General features: G+C 44.8%; 1 protein-coding gene across 1 annotated transcript in view; it reads right to left on the reverse strand.

Annotated features, from left to right (window-relative positions):
* The window catches only part of LOC116391100 (DENN domain-containing protein 2A), a 32,535-nt gene that overhangs the window by 16,333 nt on the left and 3,368 nt on the right, over positions 1-12,834 (reverse strand). Inside the window, 1 exon segment of the mRNA XM_031861368.1 lies at positions 765-851. Within this exon segment, the coding sequence (XP_031717228.1) occupies positions 765-850 (86 nt within the window). The 5' untranslated portion in view covers position 851.

Raw genomic sequence — 12,834 nt, forward strand, 5'->3', positions numbered from 1 at the left:
CACACACACACACACACACACACACACACACACATATATACACACACACACACACACACACACACACACACACACACACACACTTGATAAAAGTGTTAACTTTCCTTTCAGTGTTTTGCAGCCGACCATCCTTCTGGCAAAAGACTAAGCAGCTGCATCACACCTCCCTAAGTAGATTAGCCTGGACAATTGGACTGTACCATTCTACAACAGCAAGAGGGGTGTTGTCAGGAGCCTTTACATCTGCACCACAGCGGTGGAATGTCTTCACACCCCTGCAATTAATTATGGACTGGCCAGCATAGTATATATCATGCAGTTAGGAGATAGAGAGGCAGTGTCCCTTGTTCAGAAGAGTACTCACTATGTTGTTTTAAACTAAGTTCTGTTTAATTATGTTGTACTCAGACTTCAGTGCAGTTATGTTAAGTTTATATAGTTATTCTGATTTGTCAGCTTGGCTTGATTTTGTTACCCATCCTAAATATTGTAAATATTTTCTCACTTTACCTGCTCTCCCAGCTTTATGTGTACCCTGGTCCCTCACACACAATAAGAAACAGTATCAATAAGGAAGAATAAGCTAATATGACAATGACAGACTGATGTTTTAAAAAAGTCAAACAATAAATGGTTGCTATAAAGGAGACTTTGACAATAAAATGTAAAAAAATGACCATATATTTGCTGTAGCACTGATATGTTGGACACTAATTATTACTACTCAACACTAAATCAGAAAAAAAGTTTTTTGAGGTACCTACCCGTTGACTGATTGGTAGATACAGTTGTCAGAGTTTGTACAGAGCAGCAGGGCCCTCCCACCAGTCATGGTGCTAGCAGCTGGCATCCTGCACAGTCACACAAAGACAGACGCAGTCAGTTAGCACGATATATTTGTATAATGAGGTGAGTGCATTGCGTGGATGGTAAAAGTTTGTTGAAACGCATGTGGATGCAAAGCAGGCCTAAATTTCAGTTTATAGGTCAGGAAGTTGCAAAGAAAAACACTCACAAGTCAAACTGTTGCAGCGCATAAATTTAGACAGTTGAAAATATTCCAGCTTGTGTTTTTTTACGAAATAAATATGGAGATGATATATAAAAATAGGCGGACATACAGACTGACAAATGAGAGTTAGGTCAAAAGAAGAGCTGCTTACCCAGGACTCCCTTAGGGGGGGACAACAATTCTAACTCTACTGTGTGAATGTAAACTACCAAATATCTCAAACGTCTCATTTCTGTGGTGAGCAAAACTAAACTTCTGAACCAAGCAGCAGCAAAGCAGACCTCGCAGGTTTCACGCCATCCCCGCAAAACTGGCAAAACCCCACTTGATTAGTAATTGGAGGACACAGCTGAAAACAACCTATGTGGCATTATGGAAAACTTATGAAATATACTAAAACTCCACATTGTAATATAATTAAGCTACATTAGGAAAACATAGCTGAAAGCTGGAAGCCAGACAAGGGCACTGAGTTCCACTTTTTAAGGTTATCCTTCAATGTGTGGTCTTTTCCGGAACAGACTTCTGGAGTATTTTCAAGACAAGAACTGCGCATACATTCTGTTTTTGCACTTTAAGTCCTCTCCGCAAACTCTCCTGACATTCCAGAAAATAGCTTCCTTAATGTGGTGGTGTGTCGTCCAGCGCTTCACGTTTCTTTCTGCTCTTTATTACGGACAAGTAGAGCCAAGGCGACTGTGAGGGGGAGAAATTATTACTCGGTGCATTTCTCAATGTACAATGAAACCAGATCCACTTGGAGCCATAGCAAGACCATCCGTATGCAACATTGAATTAGAGCCGCTGGTGCACAGCGCTTATGAGTTGGCCTATAAATGGTTGTGGAGGGTTGGCAAGGAGCTAAAGGGCCTAGCCTCTGGCGCAGATGTGGTTAACATAGAAGAGGGGGAAAGGTCAGGGCTAACTCCGGTTGGCAGTATTCACACATTTGTTCTTAAGTAAATTCACCGAGACACTAACACATGCTTTGCCCACCCGGCTGCATACTCAAACGAAAAACCTCATATAAAAACACACCTACAGAGATCTACACATCCTGCCAAAAACTTCATACTCCAGACCAAATTATGGATGTGTGTGCATGTGTGACTTCAACCAGATGTGCTGGGATACTTTAGGGTATCCGTAGGCCGTTAAACATTTCCTGTGCACAGCCTGGACCAAATCCCCCCCACTCCGATCTTCTCCCAGTAAACCTGCATTATCTAACCGTGATACTTCTCTCCATTGCCCGCTGACTATGTCGAGAATGTGACCCTTGTTCAGCCGAATTCCACAAATCGTTGTTCCAACTGGCAGTCAGAAAAAGAGCCACAATTTCAGTGGATTACGTAAAAAAGAGAAAATTGCAGCCAAATAGCTGAACTCTTCCCTGAGTTAACAACATAATTGGCCCTCTGAGTCCAGTGTTTTGGAATTACACTGGGATTTTCCTTTTCTCTCTTCCAGAATGAAAGAACAAATGGACACTACGCAAAACGTTGCGGTCTCGTCTGGTAAGAAGTAGACTAAAAGTACAATGTGTCATTTTTTTTTGCTAGTTGTGCTCACAGCTCAACTTACAGCCCTCCATTGCTTTGTCTTTAGCCCCCCCATCAGCCCGAGGCCTAGCCCCCCCCCAGAGAGAGGCGGAGGAGAGTTTGCGTCAGCCATCCACCGACCTGTAGGCCCAAATTATTTTCAGCTGTGAGCCGAGCAGAGGTCACATGTTTGAGGGGAAACATCAACCGATTTTTTTTCCCCTTCCCCCCCCCCTCCTGATTCCTTTCTCCTTACTAAAAATCCAACGCAGAAATGAAGAACAGAAATGCTGCGTGGAGAGGAGGGTGGGCAAGGGGGACTGTAAAGAATGTATAGAGCCTCCGAGTTTTACAGTTTAATTTGACTCTAGGTTGGGGAGAGTGTTGGATATCACAGGGGGAGAGGAACGATGGGAGAGGGGGGTTGGGGAGACAGGGGTTGTCAAAACTAAAGAGGAAAGTGGATATTGCAAAGAATAATACAAGTATACTGTTGCCCTGTGAAAACAGTGTCGGCTTTTCGGCTGTCCCATTTCACTGTTTGGAGCCCCAGGGCCTAAACAGAAAGTGCTGTTCAGTGGAGACTCTAGTGCCTTAAAAGGTCATTTGGTATTTTCACACAATTCTGTCTGAATTCAAACTTCAGACAGAATTGCGGTAAAGCAAGACAGTGCTTTACCGCACCCCCCTGAACCTGAGAAGAAGTAGTGTGTTCGCGTCTCGTAAAAGCAGTAAATTTTGACAGCATTGCCAGTTTCACAGCGTTCGGTTACTGAGGAAACTCTTTTCGGGAGCAGCGAAGGCTTTTGTCTCCTACAGCTATTGGCAACTATTGTTAACCCTGACCCTCAGAGCAAGATGGCCACCATAACAATGCAGAGGCTGAGGGAAGCCATCTGCTGAGGCCAATAAAAACATCACGGGAAACTGCCCCTTCAGCCTCAGCCCTGTGAGGTGTGACAGGCCGTGGACACTATGGCAGAGAGGAAGTGGTGCTGTGCAGCAGCTGGGTGGAGAAGATAGCAGCGGAGAATGTGTTAGAATGCATATAAGACACAATATTTTTGATGTTTGATATTAAAGGAGACAATTTACATGAATATTGAGTCCTTCAGTCCTTCCATAGTACCTTCTATACCCAGAATCACCTGCTGACTATAGTTGGTTTTATCTTATTTTCCTAATGACCTTCAGATAAAAAACACATTACACCGATATATTCCATAAAGGATAGCCTCCGGTTCTGGCCTCAGATGAAAACGGATTGGTGCTCAGTGAAAAGCACACAATCTTAATTGCCTTGGAGCCTTTACTAGATAGAGATAGGGGCAGTCAGGGTCAGATGCAGGGCATCAGAGCCAAGCATCAGTTGCATAACAAACCCTGCGGGAGATTTCTCTCAGTGGATGGACACCGGGTATCTGGCCACAGACAGATTATTACAAACACACATACTACAGAGAGAGAGAGGGGGTTGTCTGTCGTTTATTTAGGCTTCATGGCTGAATCATGGTGTTGCGTTGATGTAATAAATACAATCTCAGTTAGCGGCAAGCTCCACCTATTCTAAAATGTACAGTTAAGTGGAAGAAAGTGATCAAGGGTGGGTTGTGAGCAAGTATGATACGAACGAGGGGCAACTTTGGTATTTTTAATCACATGTGGGGCAAACATTGCCAGGTTTGACCTGAGGGTAGCACTGGAGGGACCATGCAATACCTGCATCCAGAGGGCTGATCCTCCTCTATACAGCGGCTATTATGGGACATATCAGCTCTGCATTTTCGGACTGTTGTCAGAAGGCAATTATAATTATAACCGTTCCGCACAGCCATATGTGGAGGCGGGGTGAAAAACCTGCCGTCATAGAGCGGGGCGAGATGTAACAAAAATGTAAATATGGAGATAATGGTGCACATTTCTATCCAGCCTCCCGTGGTTTGTACCCTTTAAAAGTCACAGAGTTGTGTAAAGAAGAAAAAGAGAGCTAGAGAGAGAGAGCTAGAGAGAGAGAGAGCGAGAGAGAGAGGTTCACACTCTGCTTACTTTCTCATCTCCACACACCTGGCCAACAGCTGTGTGAAGTGAGTGTGAATCCCAATCTGTTCAAGCAGCTGACAAACACTCCTGATGAAACATCTAGGCAGCTTTAACAGTGCTTTGGATCAGCTGTTTGAGCTAACTGGTAACAAGAGTGCTGATATGCTAATGTTAAGCATGTAACATATAAATGTGTACTGATAGAACTATAAGGAATTATATGAGCCTCAGAGGAATCCTGTCAGACTGAAGTACTGAACCAAAGAAGGCAAAAGATGAGGAGTCATCAAATTAACAACGCATCATGACAAAGGGTTGGACAGATGAACAAACAGCCCGATCGACTGACAACTACTCTGACAATTTCATTCTAAGGAGCTATTTGAGATGATTATGATTAGTGTCATGGTCAGATATACACATCTAGGGACCCTAGATGGCTATCAAACCAAGGGTCCTCCAAATCTGGCCTCCCGTGTAAACTAAATACTATTTGACCGTAGCCTGGTCATAGAGCTGTAAATTAATCCGATTCATAAAGACCTTTGCACAGTTGTGTACACATCTTGTTAGTCTGCACGCAGATTACTCAGTGGCACACACATGCAGGCCTTTCATAGATGACACTTGGTCCAACTGGTTTTTGTTATACTGAACTCTAAGTTGGATTCATAGAAGGAATATAAGAATCAGCCTGGACTCATACAATGGCAATGTGATGACACACACACACACACACACACACACACACACACACACACACACACACACACACACACACACACACACACACACTTTCCACACTGAGTTCCTCAAGCTGTGTCAGTTATGAGTTAGCTTGTAACCGCTATGTCATCAGGACTGGTGACATGTGAATCCTTTTGTCAGTCATAAACTATAATAAAAACATCTCTCTCATACTCTTTACAGTGCACTGTATGCGGACAATATCAACTCAGACAGTGATATTGTGAGTCAGCCTTTTTGGTCTCCATCTTTGTTGTTGAGAGTATTTTTCAGTGTTAACTCTTGGTGATAATCTGACAAGGTGTTGCTGTATGCAGGTGGTGCTGTCAGTGTTTGCTAGCTAGCGTTATCGGGCCTCTGAATTGCTGTCAGCGAGCTGTTGGCTGGCTGCTGCTGCTGTAGTGCTCTGGAGGCCTGCCTGCTTGCCTCTCCCCAACAGCTGCTTCTCATAAAGATTTCATCCTCCCCTCCATCCCTCTTGTCCAGCCCTGCAGAAACAGCTAACACCATGACATCACCAATCCCTTGCTTGTTCTTCCCTAAAACTGCACTTTCTTTTTCTCTCTGTCATTTCGAAATACCTAAAAAGGGCAAAGTCGGTCGCAGCCCACGCTGCATTTCACACTTATCAGGACATGGAGTCACGTAAGAAATACAGAGCGCAAACATAAATAGGCAGCCCCTAAACCACTCGCCGTCTTATGAGTGAGGTTGGATGTAAAACTGGGACAAGGAGAGAACACGATAGCTCAAAATGGGAATTATATACAGCAATGAAGAAAGAATATACATTATTTATTTTCTTTGTTTTCTTTCTGCACCCATGTTGAGTTAAGGACCCTGTCCCCTACTAGCAGTGGCTCACTATAGCATGTGCCAAAGCCTTGCCTGCAATCAATTTAACGCAGCACTGCACATTTAGCCGGCTCTCTCTGGAAACTGCAAACGGCAAACTTGGATGCTTTTTTTCCCTCCCCCGTCTTTCACTCTTTTCCTTTCTCTCTTTCATTCCCACTCAGTCTTGGAGTTGCGGGGACAAAAGTAAGATGGAGGAAGACTGCTTTTTAATCCTTATAGCTTCTCGTTCTCTTTCATACAGAAATGTACCACGTCAGAAACTATTCATGTACAGCCAATTTGTTTCGAGAGCTGCCAGGTCTGCCAGATGTGACGTGGAGTGTTTGGTTTGATATGGGGATTTCACAGTGGCTGACATGCTGCCTTGACCTGGTAGGCCTTGGCACGGTTTTGCTTGATTCCAGAAGAAGTAGCAAAAGGATGGGTTGATGGTAAAGGAAGGGATGTATGGAGAGGAGGAGGAGGAGGGAAGGACAGAGTCAGGCAAATAAACAATGGAATTTTATCTGGGCTCTGCAGTCTCTCTCTCTCTGTTTCTGTCTCGGTGTCCTGTTCAGGGCCCCTGCTGCTTTCCCAAGCTGATTTCATAGCAAGTCCTTGGACATGAGCCAAACAGGCCAATTCTATGACTATGTGTGCCTGTGTCTGTGTGTGTGTATCTGCCCATGCACACGATTGACAGCCAGAAAGTGTGTTACAAGCCTGGAAGCTCATTGAATTTTTTCTACATGCCATTTTCACACACATTACTTTTCCATCCTCGTCTTTCCGTTCCATATCCAACCAGGGATCTGCTCTGTATGATGTACAGTGGTAAATATGCCTATCCTCTGGCCTTTAGGGGCAACAGACAAGTGCACACGCACACATACAGTGCATGCACAAGCCATCTTGCTGCCCAGTGTCCTGTTCAAACCTATAGTCCTCCTGGCCTGCTGTGCTGTATCCTCTTGCTCTCCACTTCTCCCCCTGCTCCCTCCATTGTTAGGAGAGGATGGACGTGAGACAGCATTGAAACTGGGTTAGCCACAGAACCAGACAGGAACTGATGGGGGATAGCACAAACAATTAATTTCTCCCTGCATGTATTTTTGCTTATCAGTCGACTCCAAATACACCACAACAGTGTCCATTGTTGTATTTCTAACGCCACACATGGAGCATTTCTTGTTATTGTGGTTGCCGTTTATTACTGAGACTCTGACAGCCTGGGTGTCTACAGTCTATCCCACTGTGAGCTGGAAGAATGGACCAAAATATTACCTCAGAAAACGTTTAAACAAACCCTAATTATAATTGGGGCCAGAGAGGAAGCCACGATGGATGTAATTATGGTACACATGCACAACCAAGGCACAGAATGCTACACCATTGAAGCGGCACATGCATGAAATGAATGAATGTTATTTTATCGTTTGTGTTTGTGCCCACAAACTGACAGGAAGTGCGATGTGATTTGCAGGAAGTGGTAGTAAGACTGACCTCCTGTGTCTTCTGAAATGAAGTCATCAAGCTTTTGCAGAGGAAGGTTTTTTTTTGGCTTTGGAATTCACCCCATACAGTATAACTTTAGTTCACAGTTGAAAATGGGACAGCTCTGACTACCACAAGGTCAAAATGGCAGCAAACGGAAGGAAACCTCCAGACAAACTCAGCAAAATCCTCCTAAAAGTCCTTCTCACTCTCTCCACCTGTCAGACTTTACAAATGATCATCCTGTAACAGTTTAACCACAGGGCTTAAATGGGGAAGGTCTCCCTTTCCCTTTGGAGTTTGTGGCTTCCATTCCACATTCCACTGACTGCAAATGGTGCGGCTTGCAGGCTAATGATGCACTCAAGTCTTCAAAGTGATAAGCCCTTGTAGAAATAATGAAACCGTTGGCCTGACAAAAGGTGAAAATGAAGTGGGTAATTGAAAAAGATTTGTGGAAGCTTTTAAGCACAGAGGAGTTTTTTAAACCTGGACTGACCTGGTACGAATACGATTGAATTCTTCCACCTCCACAATGGCTTTTACCTAGCGCCAACACATACAGAAAGGCCTCAACTAGCTCAATGAAGAGAAGAGAAGCCTCTCTACCAGAAAGAAGGACAAGATCATCACAATGAGAAGAGAAAAGTGGAGGAGGATGAATCCGTCTTGGAGGCAGAGCAAACAAATCTCTCTCTATCCCCCCATCTGGGAGCGGGTGTCGTGTTACGTCTCTTTGCAGGGTCGGAGCATCTGTCCTTCGACTCCCTCCCACAGACATGTCAGCCCCTCCTCCCCACAGATAGAGAGCTCCCATCAGCAGAGATCCTGACTCATCCCCGGTCTGCTCCCAATTACCCTGCTGGCTCTGCAGACCAGTGCCCATGCCAACACATCCCAGGGCCTGCTTTTAAACAGCTCTCTCTTTGGCCTACACAACCCCATCCCACACTGCCTCTGTCAGATCCAGAAATGTGGTACAGTTGCAGTTGAAACACTACTGTAGCTTCAGCCAACGTTGAAAGATTCTGTGATGATAAAGGCCTCAGTATGTTTCAACCGAAAGTGCTTGTTGGATTGTTTCACAGCATCTGAAACCACAACGCTGGCATTAGAGGGAAGGAGGACAATGTTTCAGTCTTTACGCAATAACTGGCCGTCCAGGTGTGCTGTGGTGAGAGACTAAGCCGGACTTTAAGTTCTCTTCTTCCGTTCTTCACACAAGTATGTCTGACACTTTCACTTGTAAAAATCGAGTTGTCGGTCTGTCACAAAGTCTGTCCCTTGATCCATCCACCAACTCATATCTCTCTACATCTATTGGATGGATAGCTATGGACATTTCTACAGACATCCAACGATGATAATATACTCACTATTCTATACTTTGGGGACCTTTCCTCGAGCGCCGCTAGCAGGTCAAACTTTTCACTTATTCAGTGGAATGTCTCAACATCTACTTGATGGATTGGCACCAGAGTTTGTACAGATATTTATCGTTCCCAGATGATGTAGTCGAAGGACTTTGGTGATCCCTGACTTTTCCTGTAGTGACAACTGTTGGATGGATTGCCATGAAAATAGGCACTTTAGTGCGAATTGTTGGCATGCTTACCAGTAAATTAAGATGAGCCACCTTAAAGATCAAGTTGGCATCGTGAGCATGACAGCTTGCTGTCCTTGGCATTTACCTTGAAGCACTGTCAGGTCACAAAGTGTGGTTAAAGGCCAACTTTCCATCTACTCGTGTTAAACAACAAAGTTATTCGAATTCTGAAAAGACTGCTGTCCCCTTTAATTTCTTATGAATTCAGCTCACTTCATTCCAGAGACAAATTAGTGCACACACACACACCATGGGCTCATCTGGCAGTAAGAAAGCTGGGAGTAGGTGCACCTGCGGTTGGAGCGCTGTGGTTGCAGCCAGCATAAATCATCACTGACAGTGTAAGTAAGGTCATTGAGAGGAAAGCTGGCCAAGCAAAATGGAGCTCCTCCTGGCAATGAGCCTCGCTGTTTGGCCGGCAGCGATACATTTCAATGGACGACGTGGTAATTCATAAACAGCCACAGGTGATACACACATACACAGCTTCTGTCTTCTGCAACCAAAGCTGTGTTCTGTTCCTTTAAACACAGGACACAGACATGGCGTGTCTTACACCTCAGACAATGCCCGTCTCTTAACAGCTCCCAGAGGGGCCTGGATTTTACACGTAAGGAAGTGTCATTGAATACACCATCATTCAAGGGGAAAATAGACTCCCAACAGTGAGCGGTATTTACAGCATCTGATATTACATTGTGCCGACACACAATGTGGGATTTGTGAGCCTAATGGTAAAACCTTTCCTCTCTGAAACAGGCTCAGCCGCAGTAAATGTGCAGCAGTGAGTGGACCTACAGATCCTTTCAACAATAACCCGGCTTCTTCACAGCACACTGACGTTATTCTCTGGGCCCCAGATCAAATTTCTCCTCCAAGCCGCAGCCTCTGAGCTGCGCTCGAAAGCCAAAATCCTCTCTTCTCCTTCCTGTCCCCCCCCCCCCCCATTACATTTTAAGGGTTCCGCTTGAGAATTCCCACCAGAGCTCCCCCGTCCCATCCCTGCTCCCCTGCATGCCTGCACAGAAACAGATTTTTATAATTCGCCCGCCGGTCCCCGGGGGAGCCGAGCGAGGCGAGAGCTTGGGAAAGTGCTCTTCCGGAGAGCAAACTCCAGAGTCAGAGTCGGAGTTGACGTTTTTTGACCTCCACACACCCCGTGACCGACAACTGTGAGGCTGAGCCAAGACTGCCAGTGGACAAAAAAAACTGAGTGAAATGGAGAGGGGTGTTTAGCACTACTGAAGCAAGCCAAACTGATCTAAAGGTGTGCGTTTCCATCGTAATCTACTCAGGACAAATTGTACTCAACATAAGGCAAATACACTTTGTAGTTCTAATTTTAGGCAGTTAGCAAAGACCAAATCAGAGCAACTGCAACATGCTGAGCAATATCACAAGGAGAAAAGATTATTAATGCAAAATCTAAGCCGATATCTATCCAAAGAAGACATGTATAAAGAATAAGGATTGACGTGGATTGAAACCAGGCTCAGCAAATACAACATGACACTCTACAGCAGCATAAGAATGTTGAGATTATTGTGACCATCATTACCCAGGAGACAGACAAAGAGAAAACTACTACTTTCCCAGCTCTAGAGCTTAACAAGATAGTGTTTAGATATCATTTGGTATGATCAAAGCTTCTTTGTGTCTGCAGAGTGTCTGGAGTATCTACTCATTAAGTTGTTACACTTGGATGAACCTCCAGACATTGTTTTAATTCTCATCATAGAGTGGATCCCTAAATTGACAGGTAAACAAAATGTTTCACATTCTCAGTCATGGCTGCGAGAGAAAGAGAAGAGGAGAATATGAGAGCAGTAGACTGATGATTTGAAGGACATTGCTCTTACAGTTTTTCCATCTTGAATATCACACGCACGCATGCTGCACATAGCCAAACTCACAAAGCATGCGGTAACCTTTTCCCATTTTGTTCGGAATTCTCATTATAACATGGCAACCGGAGCCTAAATCAATGAGCTGTACAGCCACATTAGAGTTACACTTTGAACCCAGATGGACGCATTCCTTTCCAGACGGCAGCCTCCACCACATGCAAGTTCCTTTTTTTTCCAAACTGGGAATGTCAAACAAATGGTAAATGCATGTTCACGTGCAAGTACAGTGTTTGAATCCATGTGTCTGTGCCCGTTTTCCTGCATGTGTTTGTGCATGTGTTCTGGGGTGTGTGTGTGTGTGTGTGTGTGTGTGCTGGGGTTTGTGCCACCACCACATGCTTCCAGTGGGCAAGACCTGCAAAGCCAAACCAGGCTTGAAGCAGCAGGCTTTAAGATGGTCTTCATCAGCAGTTGGTTTGCTGTGATGATTCTCTCAGCCCACATCTAACACCCTGCCATCAAACTGTAGCTCTGCCTCTGTCTTTACCAATGTCTCCACACTGAACTCAGTGATCCCCATTCTGTACTGTTGTCTGTGTAAACAACGCAGTGAGGCAGGGTTTCAGCCCGCCGTGTCCTGTTAAAGGTCCCAATTAAAGTCGCAGCAACCATTTTTTCTCAAGCACAGGGTCCGATTTCTCATTATTAATACAACTCAGACGCTTAGCAGAGCGAAACATGCCAGACAGATGAAACAGCTTGCAAGTGACAGGCTTTTGAGAGAAAGTGAGCACATATGTGTGCTTGTCAGGGACATGGAAGCATCTAATGAAAAAGCCATGGCCAGGTGCCAACATGCCTCCAGTGTGATGGTATGCATTATCCATGCATCTGTGTATGTGTGAGGGGGGGGGGGGGGGTTTGATCATGACTAAACCCATGGCCATCGACCAAGATCACAGACAATGCGCCCCCCCCATATCTTTGAAACAAGAGGGATTCTTTCACCATCACCACAGGACACATTCTTTTGGAGCGCGTCACCGTGGTGAACACAGCAGCTTGGGGACGGCAGGAGATTGGCCCGGTGGGGTCTTTAAGTTGCGGGCCGCCCCCGCAGAGTGCCTGTCAAAAGCCAGTTCCTGTAAGAGGAGGGGTAAACAGGCTGTAACCTCCTAAAAAGGTCTGCTGTCACTTTTCTGAGCAGATAAGAATAGAGGAGACAGATGTCACACACACACACACACACACACACACACACACACACACACACACACACACACACCATGCAACCCAGGAGGAAAATGTAATCAACTGAAGTTAAACCGTGAAAAATCACCAGTGTTATCACGTTTACACATGACAACAGAAATATACAGACTTCTATGTGTCTGCATGTAAAACAGGCTTCTAACAGTTAACTCTCTTGTAAATTGAGGCCACAGCGTCAACATGAAGCTAAACACTGTTTTCCTGGATGAATTTGCACTTTACTGACTCATACTGATCATCAAGACGGAATTCTCCACTGAAGCATGCTTCCAAGAAAGAAATAACAAGCTGATTCAGTTGTGAGAGATGACAGACTTAGTCACGGTGCTACACATCTGGTGTGCGAGTTTTCAAACAAAGCATGCATACTAATATAAAAAACCTCTGCCAACCTCTACTTAATTAATTTAAGTGCTCGTGTGTTGCATATGTTGATAT

The sequence above is a fragment of the Anarrhichthys ocellatus genome, unplaced genomic scaffold (assembly GCF_004355925.1).
Source record: "Anarrhichthys ocellatus isolate YVR2014 unplaced genomic scaffold, GSC_Weel_1.0 scaffold2, whole genome shotgun sequence".
Classification (NCBI taxonomy): domain Eukaryota; kingdom Metazoa; phylum Chordata; class Actinopteri; order Perciformes; family Anarhichadidae; genus Anarrhichthys; species Anarrhichthys ocellatus.